Raw genomic sequence first — 15,166 nt, 5'->3', positions numbered from 1 at the left:
GTTTATTGAACATAAGGACAGGTTATATACACATACGATCATGACTGTTTACAGATGACTATTTACAGGTTATCTTGTAGTGTGAATACACGACAAATCTCTAGAAGTAGTTCACCAAAGTCCCGGCAGAGCGCAGGTTCTCAAAACCAGAACTGCCAACAAAACAGCAATGTAATCCCCCAAAAGTAGTCATAAAAAGGATAAGTTTTCGTCATTATTGTATTAATATTAATAATCAATTTTTTTCGATTCGTCCTAGCTTCAAAAATTTTGCTCTTAAAACGATTCGCTTCCCAACTCATTTGTCATTGCTAACTTGAGATTCATATTGATATTGACAACGGAGCTGCGAATAAGCAATAAACTCGCATGCCTGTCTTTCGTTCGTAAATAATCATTTGATACACACGTGCACACAGAACTCCGGGAAAAATGGTCGCGAAAAGGAAGAAGAAGGTAATTTTGACAATATGTGTTGTTTTATATTGTAGATTGTTTTGTTACTTATCCGTCCCACATAGTCATTGTATGCTGCGATAGACGGGACTCCCTTATTTGCGTTGTTAAGGGAGTTCTAACCTCTCTCAACGTGTGATGTCTTGCCATTACACATACCTCTTTTAGACACAGAACACTCTTGCTTCTTATTCGTCTCCACCCTTGCTGGATCTTCTAATTTAATGCTGTAATTACTAATTCCTGCAATGTTGCTCTTTCCAGTACGAGTCAGGAGAGGGTTCAGCCTACATGTCAAGGAGGGCTGCATTAAAGAAATTGCAGCTCACACTGAAAGATTTCAGAAAACTATGCATCTTGAAGGGCGTATATCCAAGGGAACCAAGGAAAAGGAAGGTTGCCCAGAAAGGAGCAACTGGTATTCAGACGTTGTACTCGAAAAAGGACATTCTTTTCCTTGCTGCAGACCCCATATTATGGAAGATGCGAGAGTTCAAGGTTTGTATTGTGTCCTTATAAGTATTGTTTTTTACATTACCTCCATCGTACATCTTCTTTTCTAAAAGCTGTTTTGAATTTTTCAGTCACACTTCAAAAAGGTTGGACGTGCAAGAGCAATGAACAATCAGGACCAACTGAGACGTTTCCTGAAAAGGCATCCGACACTTCCTTTGGATCACATTGTGAAAGAACGGTACCCATCTTTCAACGATGCACTCCGTGATCTTGATGACTGCCTGACACTCCTTTTCCTCTTCTCCACTTTTCCTTCTTTGAAAGCTGTACCTCGTGACCACAGTGAACTGTGTCAGAGATTAACAATGGAATTTCTTCATGTTGTTATTGCTGCCAAAGCTTTACGTAAAGTGTTTGTGTCTATCAAAGGCTATTATTTCCAAGCAGAGTTGAGAGGTGAAACAATTACCTGGATTGTCCCTCATCATTTCTCTTTCCAGGTAAGTGCCAATAATGTCTTCTCATTTAAAAAATATACTTGTTCCAGTGTCACTACATTATTATCTTTGTGTTGCAGCCTCAAAACAAATCAGAAGTTGACTTCAAAGTCATGTCCCATTTTGTAGAATTCTATTGTGTTATGTTAGGCTTTGTTAATTTCCGTCTTTATAATCAACTTAATTTATATTATCCTCCTAAACTCACTCAATCAACTGGTGATGACATAGAGAAAACTCTTGTTGATGAAAATGCTTATGTCTCAGAGCGTATTGCCTCACTTAATGTAGAATTAGCTCGCAGTGGAGGAAATGATCCTATAGAAGAAGAAGAACAGCAACTTGATCAGTTTGCTTTGGTAATGTGAAATTTGGCTTCAAAATGAGTTTGACAATGAAAGTGGTTTGCCTCACATCCCTATAATTTTCTTTGTTTTTTGCAGTCTGACAATCCTGAGCAAATGGAAAAAATGCGCAAAGATATTGAGAGATCAAGAAAAGTTAAAACACTTTTCAAAGGCCTTAAAATATTTGTTAACCGTGAAGTTCCCAGAGAACCTATTGTCTTCTGTGTCCGTGCTTTGGGAGGTGAGGTATCTTGGGACAAAACCCTCTTTGTTGGTTCAACTTTTGATGAAGATGATGAATCAATCACTCATCAGATAGTTGACAGACCCAGCATGGAAAAACAATACATTTCAAGGTGAGGCCTTGTTTCTAATCTTTTGTAATTGCTACTGTTGTGCAGTTAAATAATTGTTTTCCTCTTTAGGTATTATGTTCAACCCCAGTGGATATTTGACTCAGTAAATGCTGCAGAAGTGTTACCTATTGAGCGTTACTTGATGGGTGCAATCTTACCACCCCACCTGTCTCCATTCCTAGATGAAACCCGTGACCAACGGTACAAACCTCCGGAAGAACTAGAGTTACTTGGACTAGAAGGTATGAAAGAACAAACATAGTTTTAATTGAAACAATTTTTGCTTTTGCTACTGTTGGTTTCTAACTGTATGTTTCTTAACAGTACCCGCGCAACTCAAAAAGGCTCAGGAAACAAGTGATGGAAGTGATGAAGAGAGTGATGCCGAAAATGCTGAGGAAGATAAGGAAGAGGAAGATGAAGAGGAACACTCTGGAGAAGAGTCAAGTGGTGATGGTGAAGGAGATGAAGAGGATGAAAACATTGACAAGGAGGAAAAGGAGAGATTAGAAAAGGTAAGTCTGTGCTGGCATAGCATTCAGAAATGTCCATCCAGAAATACAAAGAATTTCGATAATTAATATTATTTCAATTGCAGAAAAAGAAAATGGCTGTGACAAGAGGGAAGCTTGAGAAAGAAGATCCTTCCCTTGAACGACGAGAAGCATATTCAGAGTATAAATTAAGAGAAAAGATGATCAAAAACAAGCACAGAAAGCTCTACAAGAGTATGATGGAAGGAAGGACAAAGCGGAAGAAGGAAGCTTGGCTCTTACGTAAGAAGAGGAGGCGTGTGGAAGAGGAAGAAGGAGCAGCAAAAAAAGCAGCCAGGAAGGAAAAGAAAAAAGCAGCGGCTGCTATGGAAGCCTGATGAAGCAGGTCATTACCACCATTGATTTTGTAAATACTGGAAAGCTTGACAAATTTATATTAAAACAAATTGTTGTCAGAATTTTTTTTATTATAATTCTTTACAGTTATTATCTAACCAATTTCATTGACAGTTTAACAATAAATAATTGTTGGACCCAGATAAATAACAATCACTTCGGACAAGGGCTGTACAGTGAGATTTCTCCTGATAGTATTTCCACAAATGATCTTGATGTCATGTATTTAATATGTAGTCATTCGTCTGCATCACTTTCATCGTCTTCTAACTCAGGCATAGGGAATCTTAGCAATGCAGCAATACCAGTCAATTGAGCGAGTTCTAGAAGAAAAAGGAAGTCAAACATTGAAACAATATCTAATATTTAACATTATTACAGTAGTAAAATACAATCTAGATTGGCAGAAACTTACGTTCACCTGTTACATGCAGACTGGAAAATATCTTTACATCACCACTACTGTCCCTAACACTATCTACAAGAGCCACATACTGCTTTCTTTCCTTAACATCTTGGCATCTGTAAGAGAAAATGTAATGATAACTGATACAGAATTTTAGAGACAGGGGTAGTCTACTAAAAATGAACAAGGTACTACAGAAGTTGCCTTACCTAAAGAGATTGTCAGATATCAAAAGTGTCTCAATGGCCTGTGCCTCATTGGCTCTTTGGATATGTTTGAAGCCATAAAAGGCTTTGGCAGGTTCGACCTGCAGCATTGTATAAAACTGCTCAAGAGCCCTTACTTCACCCATGGCCTTGGTATCTGATACTTTAGCGACAACACTGGGATCAGCAAGGACCTCTGTAGTAAGAAAAGCCATTCATGAAAAGAAAACAACAAGATATCGATGGGATAGCAAAATGATATACTGATCTGTCTGCATACCTTTCAGGGAGTGTTTGAACCCACTTGAGGAATGAATTAATAGGAATTTGCCTTTATTGTCCAAGAGAAGTTTGTTATCTGTCTTCACAGCTTGCTGCATCATGTACTCAAAAAAGGCATCTCTGACAAATCCAGGGCTTGCAATTATAACACATTTCACAACATTAAAATCAACGTGCCTTAAAATGCCTTGAACAACACTTTCAAAAAACTTGGCTAAGCCCTGAAACAAATGTGTATGGTCAGTGGTCAGTGTCAAGGACTGGCTTACAGTCTACTAATACAATCCAATATGTTAGAAGCCCTTGAAAAAATAAAAAAACGTCTGATTGTGATTGATTGTCTACATATAGATATATATTGTGCTTTCATTCTCTACCTTTTCATGCTGCTGTACATTCCCTTTCCTTTTTCTTGGTATGACTTGCTCTATTTTAGCCCTTACTAATGTCATAGAGGCCATAATCAGGCAAATGTGTGCAAGACCTTCTTGCATGATGACAGCTGCCAGATCAGTGTTCTAGAAATGATTTTGAAAATAATTTTAGAAAATATCAAAATGCTAAATTTGGCAGAGGACACATTTATAAAATATTATTGGCTCTTTACCTTGGTAGGATCACATGCCATATCTACACGCTCCATGGCAACTGAGTCCCATTCTGGTTTTCCCAGAATAAATTTTCTATTTTGTTCTAAGTCCAGAGTGTGGTATGCACCCATCTACAAATGGAGAAATTTTATTAGTGAAGAATGAAATATTCTATCTATTGAAGCAACTGAATTATTGAGATAAGAGCCCACTACCTTGACATACTGGTTTTCTTCCACATTCCTTCCTTTTAACCGCAGCATGCAACCCTGTACATCATACTCAATTGTCTCCACTTGGATTGTTAAAGTGGTGCGTACACGATTACTTGTTGACGATCCTGTTGCAGACTCATTTTGAACCTTGCTGTAAAGCAAAATTCACACTTAATAAAAAATTCAAGCACATAAAAATAAAAAATTACTGCAGGGGAAAATAATTGCACTAATGTTATGGCAAAATAATGTGTGAAGAATGCGTACCGAATAGTGGATGCCCGGACAGAGTCCCCCTCACTGATGAGGTTGTAGGCATGCCACATATCCTCAGGCTCCTCAGGGACAAGTGTAACAGTCCTGAAACAATTTAATTATGAGGTACAAGTAAGAAACAGTATCCACAATAACATGGAAATAAAACCACCAAACTACAGAAGGTAACAAGTTGTGTGCTGATTCGTAGATATTAAATAAGAGAGGCGAACCAATTTTCCAAAACAAATAAATAAAAATAATAACAAACATTGATAAAAGACAAAATACCAGTACTACTGGCTCAGTTAATAATTTTACACCTGACAGTATACATTAGAGGTTATGTTACTCACCCCCCACCATCCTTATCCACATTTTTGTGTAGGAGTTTCATTTGAATTTCTTTAAATTTTTTAGATTTTGGAAAAGGTCACCGAAAAGCATTTTGTGGCAGCCGCTGCACAGAATTGGACTTCTGCGGACACAACGCTGGCAGATGCTCGTGCAGATGGACCAAGCACCGCAGCCGCGCCGTGGTTTTGGGCCACACACACATCACGTAGGTTACTCGCAGCGTAGCAGAAGCCTACGCGGTCTATAGCTGACACTCCCCTATTCGCACTCCAATTAATAACCCACGAGGACGCGAACCCGATGATGCGACCGAGCCTTCGCCCACGATAGGACGTCGTAGAAGGTGGTGAAGAATTTGGTATTCTTATGTGACAGCGAGAGTTTACAAGCAAAATGGAACCGCGGAATACGATAAGTAAACGTCCAGAAGATGACATCTTCAATTCTATGAACGAACGCCCCGTCGATGATATTTCCTTGGAGTTTTTCTACAAGCCCCACACCATTGCTCTTCTCTTCACCTCCATAGCCGTTGTGATTTCAATATCATTTACAAGGTATGTCAGTTTCACACCATTCCATTATATCAAAATTGGAGATGAATTCTCCACTGTCGCTAGGTCTCATCAGTGTCGGTTTTGCTTGGCTTACACTTGTCATTGTGGTATGTTAAGGTTAGGAAGTAATTTCTTTGATCTTATTGGAGATCATCATTTAATTGTATAGAATATGTTCCCTGTTACTGTGCAGACATTTTTCTTGTTTCCCTTCATCATGTAATTTAGATACCATCATTAAATGTCCAGACAGGAAAATGTTAGTCTTGATATACTGCAAATAATTGTTGCATGATTAATTTATAAGAAATTCCTCCACTCCAGTGTGACATTCGTTTCTACCTTTTCTCTCTTTGGACAATGTTTTCTGTTAGTAGCAAGGATGTCTGTGTATGCCGATCAATGTGCATTTGAGCAGCTTTACACCCATTGTTGCATCATACGTCTTGGAATTCACCCTTTCAATACTTCGCACTTAGTGTCCAAAAACGGGAAAATTAGGAATGGACCCAGTATTGAAATTCAGTACATTTTTGTCAAAATTTGCTGACATATATGATTTTTAGACATACTTGAAATTTTTAATGTGTATTTGCTGCAAGTTTAGTTCATTTCAGTACTGGTTCAAGTTCTGACTACCTCTTTCTCTGTTGTCAGAGTAGTAGGTGTATATTGAGCAATTGAATTTTCAAATAAATTTTTCTAATTTTTTTTATTTTTGTTTTATTTTTGCAGATCAGATGAAAACATTGAACACAACTACTGGGCTGGCTTCATGTGTGTGATATTCTTCTTCCTCATCATATCTGTGTTAGCCTTCCCCAATGGGCCATTTACTCGACCTCATCCTGCAGTCTGGCGAATAGTATTTGGTTTGAGTGTTCTTTACTGCCTTAGTTTACTCTTCCTGCTTTTCCAAAACTACAACACAGTCAGAAACATATTCTTCTGGTTGGATCCTGAACTGAGAGATTTTCATATTGATAGTGAGAAGGTTTGTTCAGTTTAACAAATATGCTACACTGTGTAATTACTGTGTCTTATCATAATTTTCATTCTTAGGAGTATGGTGTGAACTGCTCTGATTATACATTCCAAAGAATATGGAGCACAGTTGATGTGTTTGCTGCTGGCCACTTTTTTGGATGGGTTTTCAAAGCAGTGTTAGTCCGTCATCTTGGTATATTGTGGGCTATGAGTATCATGTGGGAGCTAACAGAGGTTTGTATACTACATCTCAGTAGTATTGTGTGGTAATGGGTTGTTTCTTAACCTATTTTTGTGATGATTTTGTGGCATTTCTTTTACAGATGATTTTTGCCCATTTACTTCCAAACTTCATTGAGTGTTGGTGGGATGCTTGGATTCTCGACGTACTTGTGTGTAATGGACTTGGTATTTGTGTTGGTTTATGGATATGCAAACGCCTGGAAATGAGAGATTACAAGTGGGCCAGTATCAGGTGAGCAGTGTTCAGTTTTCTTATTAGTTATTAGAATTTAGTGCTCCTTTCTTCTTTCCTTGATTAGAAATCTCTTATAACTGCACTTGTTTATATATCTAAAATCAACCTGTATGTTATGGTTAAGGGCCCTTTATCAGCTTATGTGGGAATTAGCTGCTTATCGGGCCTAAACCAAAATATACTTTTCCTTTTGTCTCTTAGCATTTTCTTGGAATGCCCTTTTTAGGCCACAAATCTCTTAGAATAGAAAGTTGATTTTTTTTTTCATTTAGTTTGCAATGAGTACAACAAATAGTACCAGAGTCTGTGTCTAAAGTAGCTAGATTAGGTGGTCTCAGGCCCCTTGCTTCCTGCAGTTTCTCCTCTGTCTGCAAATTCAAAGTATTAAACTCTTCATAATCTTTTGGTGTAGTATAATTTAGTGTAGGGTTTCAGTTAAATAGTTGCCATGTTAAATTTTACCATACATGAAGCAAATTTTCTTTAGTTCCCTCGTTGATTCACCTTTCTTTGTTGAAATAGGTTCCCAGAATGTATTGAGAGACATCTAATATACTGGTAAATACAGTATCTGTGTTGTCTCTTTTCACTAACTGTTTTGTGTTCACAAAGTATACAAGACATCATGTTGTGGGGCCATTTTAATGTAGTTTTCATTCAAAGAGTGTCTTTGCAGTGACTAGGTTGGGTAGTCAAACCAATAGTGTGGAGGCACATGCTTGAAATTACCTGTGCACAAGACACAGACAATGGTCAAAATTTTAAAAAGTTTGACCCTTTCCCGAAATACCTTACTGTCTGTCCCAGCTTAGCTTTGAAATTATTTAACAAATTTCGTTGGTTTATGTTTCAATCAAATTTTTGATACATTTTGACTTTTAATAGCATTGTAAGAAGTCACAACTCCTGTTGCTAAAAGTAGGCTTTCTCTCTTGCCCGCTAACAAAACATTTCTAGTGAATGGTACTGTCTTGTGTTATCATTTGTTTGGCAATTTTTATCTATTGTGGCTGCTTGGATTCTTTTTTGCCATCAGTGTGCTTATATGCCTAGGAAATCTGTGGCACTTCGTTGGAGTAGCAACAATGTTACTTTTTCATTTTGTGTATCTTCCCCTGTCTGACTGGTAGTTTTTATCTCTTGCTTTAGAAACACTTGCTTTAGCAGTGTATCAAATCACATTTTTTTACTGTTTTGGATTCACCTTCTTTTCTTTTCAAAAATAATCAAGTGAAGATTGTAAGTTATGCTGTCTATTCTTGCTTCCTTTTTCAATTCCCGATTTCAAATTTTGTTGATTATTGAACCTATCATACCATATTATTTGTATCATTGGTACAGTTTTCTCATATATAGTTTTGGTTTTCATGGAATCACTTAAGTCCCCACATTATTTCATGTTATGATGTATTTCAATAGCACAGTTATTTTTCAGGGACATCCACACGGCCACCGGAAAGATAAAACGGGCTGTTCTTCAGTTTACACCTAGTAGCTGGACTCCTGTGCGATGGCTGGATCCAAACTGCACTTACATGCGATTTGTTGCAATATGCCAACTGGTTATCTTCTGGCAGGTCTCAGAACTTAATACATTCTTTTTGAAACACATTTTTGAAATGCCTCCCTCTCATCCCATTGTTGTGGGACGCCTGTTCTTAGTTGGCATCGTGGTTGCACCTTCAGTCAGGTACGAAGGTTTTAACATAAACTTTGTTGATAAAAGCACTTTATTTCCTTTTTTTTTTTACATTTAAATTTGATTATCGTTCCACAGACAATATTATACTTACGTTACTGACCCTCGGTGTCTCAGAGTTGGCACTCAATGTTGGGTGTATGGAGCCATAATGGTTTCAGAGAGTTTGCTGTGCATTAAGAATGGAAGGCGTCTATTTCAAAACACCCAACTCAGTAATATTTTGTTCTGGCTTTTATTACAAGCAGTAGTGTCTATTCTTTTCCTCTGGGGAATAGCTCAGTATCACAAGTACTTCCCGGTAAGTTTCAAAATTCTTTTTTCTTCAAGTTCTTGTGAAATTTTTGAAATAATCTAAGATTTGCACCTTTTGTTTTTCCTAGAAGGGTGAAGCTGATGTATCTAGAGATTCATCTCCAGTCAAGTCCCAAGATTCTGACTCTTATGATGAAACAGGTATTATTACATGTTCCGTTTGTAAATGATGTTTTATTGATTTACTCAGAGAGTTAATTCCATTTGTTTTCCAGGCAATGTCCGTAAAAGGCATGTTACATTCCGCAGCCAGCAAGAGCATGAGAGATCAGACTGAAAAGAGGCCTAAGACTTGTATTTGAGATCTCAACATTAAAGCATCTCCACTGCTCTCTACTTGGAGCTTTGCTTGTCGTTAGATTTTAGGGAGTTTTCCTGCTTCAGTGTTCATGTGTGTTTCTGCTCATTGAAAATATTTTAGATGCCAAAGGGTGTCATAAATGGCCATTAATTTCAAACTATAAACCTGGAAGTATCTAAATATGATTATTTGATAGGTTTGTGTGTGGTAGTAAAGTGTCTTTTTTTCCTTGTCTGAAATTGATTCTACTTCGTCACATACATATAATGTATGTAAATTAAAACTGTAGATGTTAAGATGCACAATGCAAAGAAACTCTTTCTATTGAATCATATTTTACGATAAAGAGCTGCAGGGTAGATTTCATTTTTTCTTGATGACAACAAATCTATTTGGGTGCCACTAAATTACTACTATTTTATGTTGTAATCGAAATTGTAGGATATGAGGCACGATTCCCTTTCCATAGTATGATTTTAGAAGAGATTAATTTCTTTTGTTTTGTTTTAAATGCTAATGTTAGTTTTTTAGATGTGTGTTGTAGTAGTCAGAATTGGATATTATTTATGGTGATGAATGACTGTATCCAAAATACTATCTATTCTTTGTGCATTGTCTAGTGATGCCAAAATGGAATGGCTGTGTTATGTTAACAGGATATGTAACAACAAGTTATTTTACTCAGGAGCCAAAGAGTACTTATGTCCTTTTTTAAACTGCTCATGTTGAGTACCCCCAGTTCAAGTCATGTGAAAAGTATGGTTGTGTTACATAGTGCCGATTTAAAATCAATTGTAGATTCAAAATATTATCAGAAATACTGTGAGTGTAATATTTTCTTGGTAGTTGGTAATTCTTTTGCCACAACTTTTGCAGTATTTGAATAATAGTAGGCCAGTTTTTATGTAAATGTACCTGTGTGAGTCAAGTTTGCCAATCACTTTGTGCCACATCTATGGACCAAATGGCAATGTCAACTTCATTAAGTCACCTTATGCTACATTTCTTTTAGTGTCCCTACTCTTAGGTTGAATTTTAAGATGTTTTATCACTGCTGCTCAGTGCAAAATGAGGTATAAAAACAATATCTATCTAAAGTGCCTGACCAGAATCGATGTTTTAAGGAAATTGTTTTTACCTATCTGTCTAGCATTTAATTCAGGGTCTTGAATGAGAACCTTCCACACCCGTCCCTCTAGGTATGGGTTGAAGGTAGTTGCTTTGAACATAATCAATGTTTACAATTATTGTTTTGAATCAACTTTCATATGTGAAACCCTTTTATATATTAATATGCTGGTCTTAAGTCAGATGGACATATCTATCTTTATTACTGAAAAGAATTTACCTCCAGTTTTCTTGTTTGTTTATTTTGACAGTTCTTATCTAGATGCCATATTTGAGACTCTCTTACAGTTTTAAGAGATATAGGTGTCTGATGCCTACAATATGTAACGGAAAAGGTGAAATATTTGTTGAGTATGCCTTGATGGAATAATATAAACTAGTCTGTGGCAATTTTAATTAAGTCTATGTGTAGGAATTGTTCCATTTTGTCGCTCAGTAGTTAGTCCTAGTTTGTAACCTACCCATCCCTCATTGCTCACAGCATCTTGTTAATATTCCCGTCCTCATCTGTGTGTTACTCATTAATAAGTACACCTTTAATTAATTTTCATCTAGATATTCGTATAGTTTACATTGGCTTCTGAAAAATGTTCTGTTAAGTTAATACCACTTTTATGTGCCATCTGCATTATAATTTAAAGGTGTAAAATAAAAGACTATGAGCAGTGGAAATGAAAGATGTCCCATGTGGAACACTAATTTATCCCTTGAGAACTTATTGTTAGCTGGTAGACCTGCTCTCAGTTAAGGGCGAATTAAAGAAACAAAGAGATCATCTAGGAATTGTGGCCGTTATTCGCAGTTACTAAATTGCCCAGTTAATCCTCTGGAGGCTCTCGTAGCGCCTGATAGGCAGGCAACATCTTGCCACAGCTTTTCTGGACGATCTCAAAGTGTTTTGAACCAAATGAAAAATGTTCACTGACAGCAACCGTCTGTGTCCAGTGCACCCACGCCTATAGCACAGGAATCAATCACAAGACTATTTCACTCGAGTGGCCAAGTGGACCATCAAAGCGACGCCGCGAGAGTGAAAAGAGCGGCGATGACGCAGGTGGCGAACGTGCCGGAGACGTGGGGCGCGGCGTCGAGGCCCTCCTGGACGGCGATGTGGTACTCGTCCAGGAAGTTGTCGCGGACCTGGGGCTCGCGGCCGATGCGCAGGTAGGGGCCGTGCTCCGTGCTCACGGCCGGCCACTCGGGCACGCGGTACGCTGGTGCGGGGGCCCTGGTGGTGGATACAAACGGTACCTCAGCGGTCGGGTTCCCAAGTGAGAAATTAAAACGATATCGTTTCGACGTCGATTCGATCACGTTTCGATGTGGGTACAGCTGCTATTTCCGCCATTTCTCACTGGGATTCCGACAAGCGTCGTGGCCTTTGATATCCCAGTTTGCACTGAGGGTTGATTGGCGCCGGCCCCGCTTACCCAAAAGTCGCAAAGTTGGTCCAGAGGTCCACCATGGTACGCGCGGTAGCATCTTCCTCCTCGTTGAGATCTCCATCCGGGAACAGGTAGATGAGGTCGTCCGAGTGCGCGACTCCTGCAGGGAAAGACAAATGACCTCAGCACGGTACGCCTCTAGTCTTCTGGGGTAGAAAGTTTGTTGCCCCGAGAGAGAGAAACTTGCCACCAGAGAACGGGTACAGAAACGAGTAGCCGTAGCCGAACTTGGTGTGCCTCCCTTTGAAGTTGAAGCTGTACAGATAGCTGGGCGCCAGCCGGGAGTTCTCTTGTACCATCCGGAAAGTGCACGCCTTGAGGAGAGCCACGCCGCATATCTGCAAGGACAAGGAGAGCGAAAAGAAAGCTGTGATACGGGTCCGGCTGGGCTCGGCGCGGGACGCCGCCCGGCCGGTAGGCAACGCGACGACAGCCGTGCGTTGCGGGTCAGGCTACGCGGCAGGCGCTCTGCTTCAGAACTGCCTTGAAGAAGCATGCGGCGGCGCCGCTCTCCTTCCGCGAAGAAAGGGGGAACGTCGGAGGGGGGGGGGGATATACGGCATGGTAAATGAGCTACATCACACATTACGGAGCTGTAACGCTCTGAGATAACTTACGTCGATCAGTCCGGGGGTCATGAGGGTGAAGTTCCCCAAGTCGCTCTCCTTGAAATACTTCTCCCGGAACACGTCGCTGAGCGCACCCGTGTCGTCGTCGATACCTGAAATAACAAGTGTTCCATAAAACAGGGCACGCTGTCCCCTTGTCTCGCTTTGTCATCCTTCACCATTTGATTTTGTTTTTCTGTTTGCCATAACTTCGGCTTTAGTGAGAGGGTAAGAGTGACTCGTGCGCGGAAAGGACCTTACCGCTAAATTCTAGCGTGACCTTCGTGAGGTTGTGCCTGAGGTAGTCGGCGTCCTCCATCCTGCCTTCACCATCCAGGAAAATGTCGTAAATATCTGTGGGGGCAAAAAAGATTGGGAACGGCGTTTACGTTTCCATCGTTCAAACTCGAACGTCCACACATACGTGTACAGTGCACTCGCACTATCTCGGCAACGGATTAACAAATAGAGTTGCTTCTGAATCCGATAACGTGCGCCGGTCAGCAAAAGCGCGCGTGGACCGCTCTCGAGCCAAGGCAATAAGGAAAGGAAACCGAAACCGTACTGTTTATACACCGTTATTTTTCGAAGGCAGAGAATATGCCAGCAAGCAATATGTTAAAGCAAATAAAATTTTCAACAACATAATAACAAAAGAGTCGTGTTTTACAAAAGGGAAGAAAAGGGCGGAAGCAGAATTAATTTTTTCGTCGTTTTCGTGTTGGCTGCCCAGTGAGAAATGCATATCGAAGCGTCGTTTCGACGTCGATTCGACAAGTTTTCCATCGTTTCGACGTCGTTTTTCGACGTCGATTCGACTTGTCATTTCTCATACTGGGTGGTACTCGTATACTCACTGCCGAAGAAGAAGGAGCCCTCGTGCTTGGTGACGCCGCCCATGACGGGCAGCCTCTTGTGGCGGCCCAGGCGCAGGCTGTGCCGGGGGTGCTCGACGAGGAAGCGCTGCGCCCCGGCCTTCTGCACCACGGCGTGGTTGCCCCCCGCCCCGGTCGCCCGCCCGCCGGCGGCCAGGTCCTGTTTCTGCGCCATGTAGAGACACCAACAACAACATCCGTGCTCAGGGCCGCACCGCACTGCCCCCAAGGACGCCCAAAAGGGGCCGCGGGGGCGAGTTAGTGCACCACGATGAACAACATGACGTTTGATTTCAAAAACGCCGCTTCAACTACGCGGATCACTTAAGGCGTTTCATGAGGATCGTAAATATGGGTTCAACGACGACACACCGTCATGGCAAAGGTCAAATACGTTTCTCATTTCGGGTGTCAGGTGTCAGTCAGGTATTCCCTCTCTCCCAAAATTGATCAATTTCTAGACGGAATTCTGACATCTCACCTTTCACTTGAATGGTAAACGTCGTCCAAGAAGTCATGATTTGCGCGAGGTACGTAGATGTGAAATGTGGGGAGTAGGTGGGGGGTCGTTGTGACGAGAAGGACCGCGGAACATCAATGGGGAAAGGAAAAGCGGGGGGAAGGACCTGGGAAGCGCTGGCCGCTTCCGTTCACTTTTATTCGAACACAATGACGTCGAGCGTTGCTGATAAAACTAGGGGACATGCGCACTGTTTATGATTGCAAAAGGGGCAGGGAGCAGGGGCCGGCTAGCCCACTTGCAGCCAGCCTGCCGCCCGTGCGGAGCGTGGGCGGGGAGGAGGGGGGGGGTCCTCTGGAGTACAGGCGGCACAGGCACAAGCCCCACGGGCCCACGGGCGCGGCATATGCAGGGCCGGCCCGGCCCGGGGGCTCACTGGCTCACTAGGCCTCGGGCAGGGCCAGGGCGGGACCGACAGGGCCAGGGCCACGCCGCCACGGTGGCGGTGGCAGCAGCAGCGCGCCGCACGGCGGTACGGCGGGCGGGATGTCGGCATTACGTTCAATTGGCCTCTGATCCAGTTCCTTGCCTGATCCAGGGCCGGTGCGCGGCGGCGGCGCGCAGACGCATCCCAATAATAATTGATGGCCTTCAGAACGGTCTCGACAAAATTGACCGCTAGGGGTACTTCACTATAAATTCAAGCACACATAATTTTTTCTGCATTTTCTTGATTTGTTATTGATTTTTCCTGATTATTTTCTGGTTTCCTCTGATTTTTTTGTTGACTTTTTTTAGCAGATGATACCTTACAAACTTAAACTTACTTACACTTAACATACATATAACTATACATGAGTAATGTAAGGTGTCATTGCTTTTACTCTCGATAAAGAAATATTAAAGAGAACCAGAAGAAAGCTCATATACGTATTGGGCTGGGCCTGCTAGGCGGGATCGTGAGGCGCCGTACGTCGCCAGTCGCCAGTCGCCAGCCGCC

At 41.1% G+C, this 15,166-nt stretch overlaps 4 protein-coding genes across 5 annotated transcripts in view; 2 read left to right on the top strand and 2 right to left on the bottom strand.

The window, feature by feature from the left end:
• Window positions 1-298: 298 nt before the first annotated feature.
• LOC113206536 (pescadillo homolog) lies at window positions 299-3,064 on the top strand. Its single transcript, XM_026422651.2, has 8 exons — window positions 299-456; window positions 721-954; window positions 1,041-1,412; window positions 1,490-1,768; window positions 1,853-2,112; window positions 2,182-2,354; window positions 2,437-2,627; window positions 2,711-3,064. Exons 1-8 carry the CDS (start codon window positions 433-435, stop codon window positions 2,981-2,983), a joined length of 1,806 nt encoding a protein of 601 aa, XP_026278436.1. The 5' UTR covers window positions 299-432; the 3' UTR covers window positions 2,984-3,064.
• LOC113206558 (protein pelota) lies at window positions 3,053-5,525 on the bottom strand. Its single transcript, XM_026422686.2, has 9 exons — window positions 5,313-5,525; window positions 4,969-5,061; window positions 4,702-4,852; window positions 4,504-4,617; window positions 4,274-4,414; window positions 3,895-4,117; window positions 3,618-3,810; window positions 3,418-3,524; window positions 3,053-3,325 (listed from the first exon to the last, which is right to left on the bottom strand). Exons 1-9 carry the CDS (start codon window positions 5,351-5,353, stop codon window positions 3,240-3,242), a joined length of 1,149 nt encoding a protein of 382 aa, XP_026278471.1. The 5' UTR covers window positions 5,354-5,525; the 3' UTR covers window positions 3,053-3,239.
• Window positions 5,526-5,585: 60 nt separating this feature from the next.
• Window positions 5,586-11,455, top strand: LOC113206545 (phosphatidylserine synthase). 2 transcript variants are annotated; one of them, XM_026422664.2, is made up of 9 exons: window positions 5,586-5,870; window positions 6,606-6,864; window positions 6,933-7,091; window positions 7,181-7,332; window positions 7,858-7,893; window positions 8,771-9,025; window positions 9,113-9,335; window positions 9,418-9,490; window positions 9,565-11,455. In XM_026422664.2, the coding sequence occupies exons 1-9, from the start codon at window positions 5,707-5,709 to the stop codon at window positions 9,624-9,626; spliced, it is 1,383 nt and encodes a 460-aa protein (XP_026278449.1). In that variant the 5' UTR covers window positions 5,586-5,706; the 3' UTR covers window positions 9,627-11,455. The 2 variants fall into 2 exon arrangements, with proteins under 2 accessions (XP_026278449.1, XP_026278457.1); XM_026422672.2 differs by lacking the exon at window positions 7,858-7,893 and having other exon boundaries at window positions 5,589-5,870.
• LOC113206932 (uncharacterized) overlaps window positions 11,000-15,166 on the bottom strand; it is a 9,105-nt gene continuing 4,938 nt past the window's right edge. Inside the window, exons 5-10 of the mRNA XM_052265894.1 lie at window positions 13,689-14,011; window positions 13,093-13,185; window positions 12,841-12,944; window positions 12,411-12,561; window positions 12,209-12,323; window positions 11,000-12,006 (exon numbers count right to left, since the gene is read on the bottom strand). Of these exons, the coding sequence (XP_052121854.1) occupies window positions 11,790-12,006; window positions 12,209-12,323; window positions 12,411-12,561; window positions 12,841-12,944; window positions 13,093-13,185; window positions 13,689-14,011 (1,003 nt within the window). The 3' untranslated portion in view covers window positions 11,000-11,789. The remainder of the gene's footprint in view (window positions 12,007-12,208; window positions 12,324-12,410; window positions 12,562-12,840; window positions 12,945-13,092; window positions 13,186-13,688; window positions 14,012-15,166) is intronic.

The sequence above is a fragment of the Frankliniella occidentalis genome, unplaced genomic scaffold (genome assembly GCF_000697945.3).
Source record: "Frankliniella occidentalis isolate FOCC.00 unplaced genomic scaffold, Focc_3.1 Scaffold32, whole genome shotgun sequence".
Classification (NCBI taxonomy): domain Eukaryota; kingdom Metazoa; phylum Arthropoda; class Insecta; order Thysanoptera; family Thripidae; genus Frankliniella; species Frankliniella occidentalis.
Note: the sequence above shows the minus strand (reverse complement) of the source record. Positions and strands in the feature narration are given on the sequence as shown.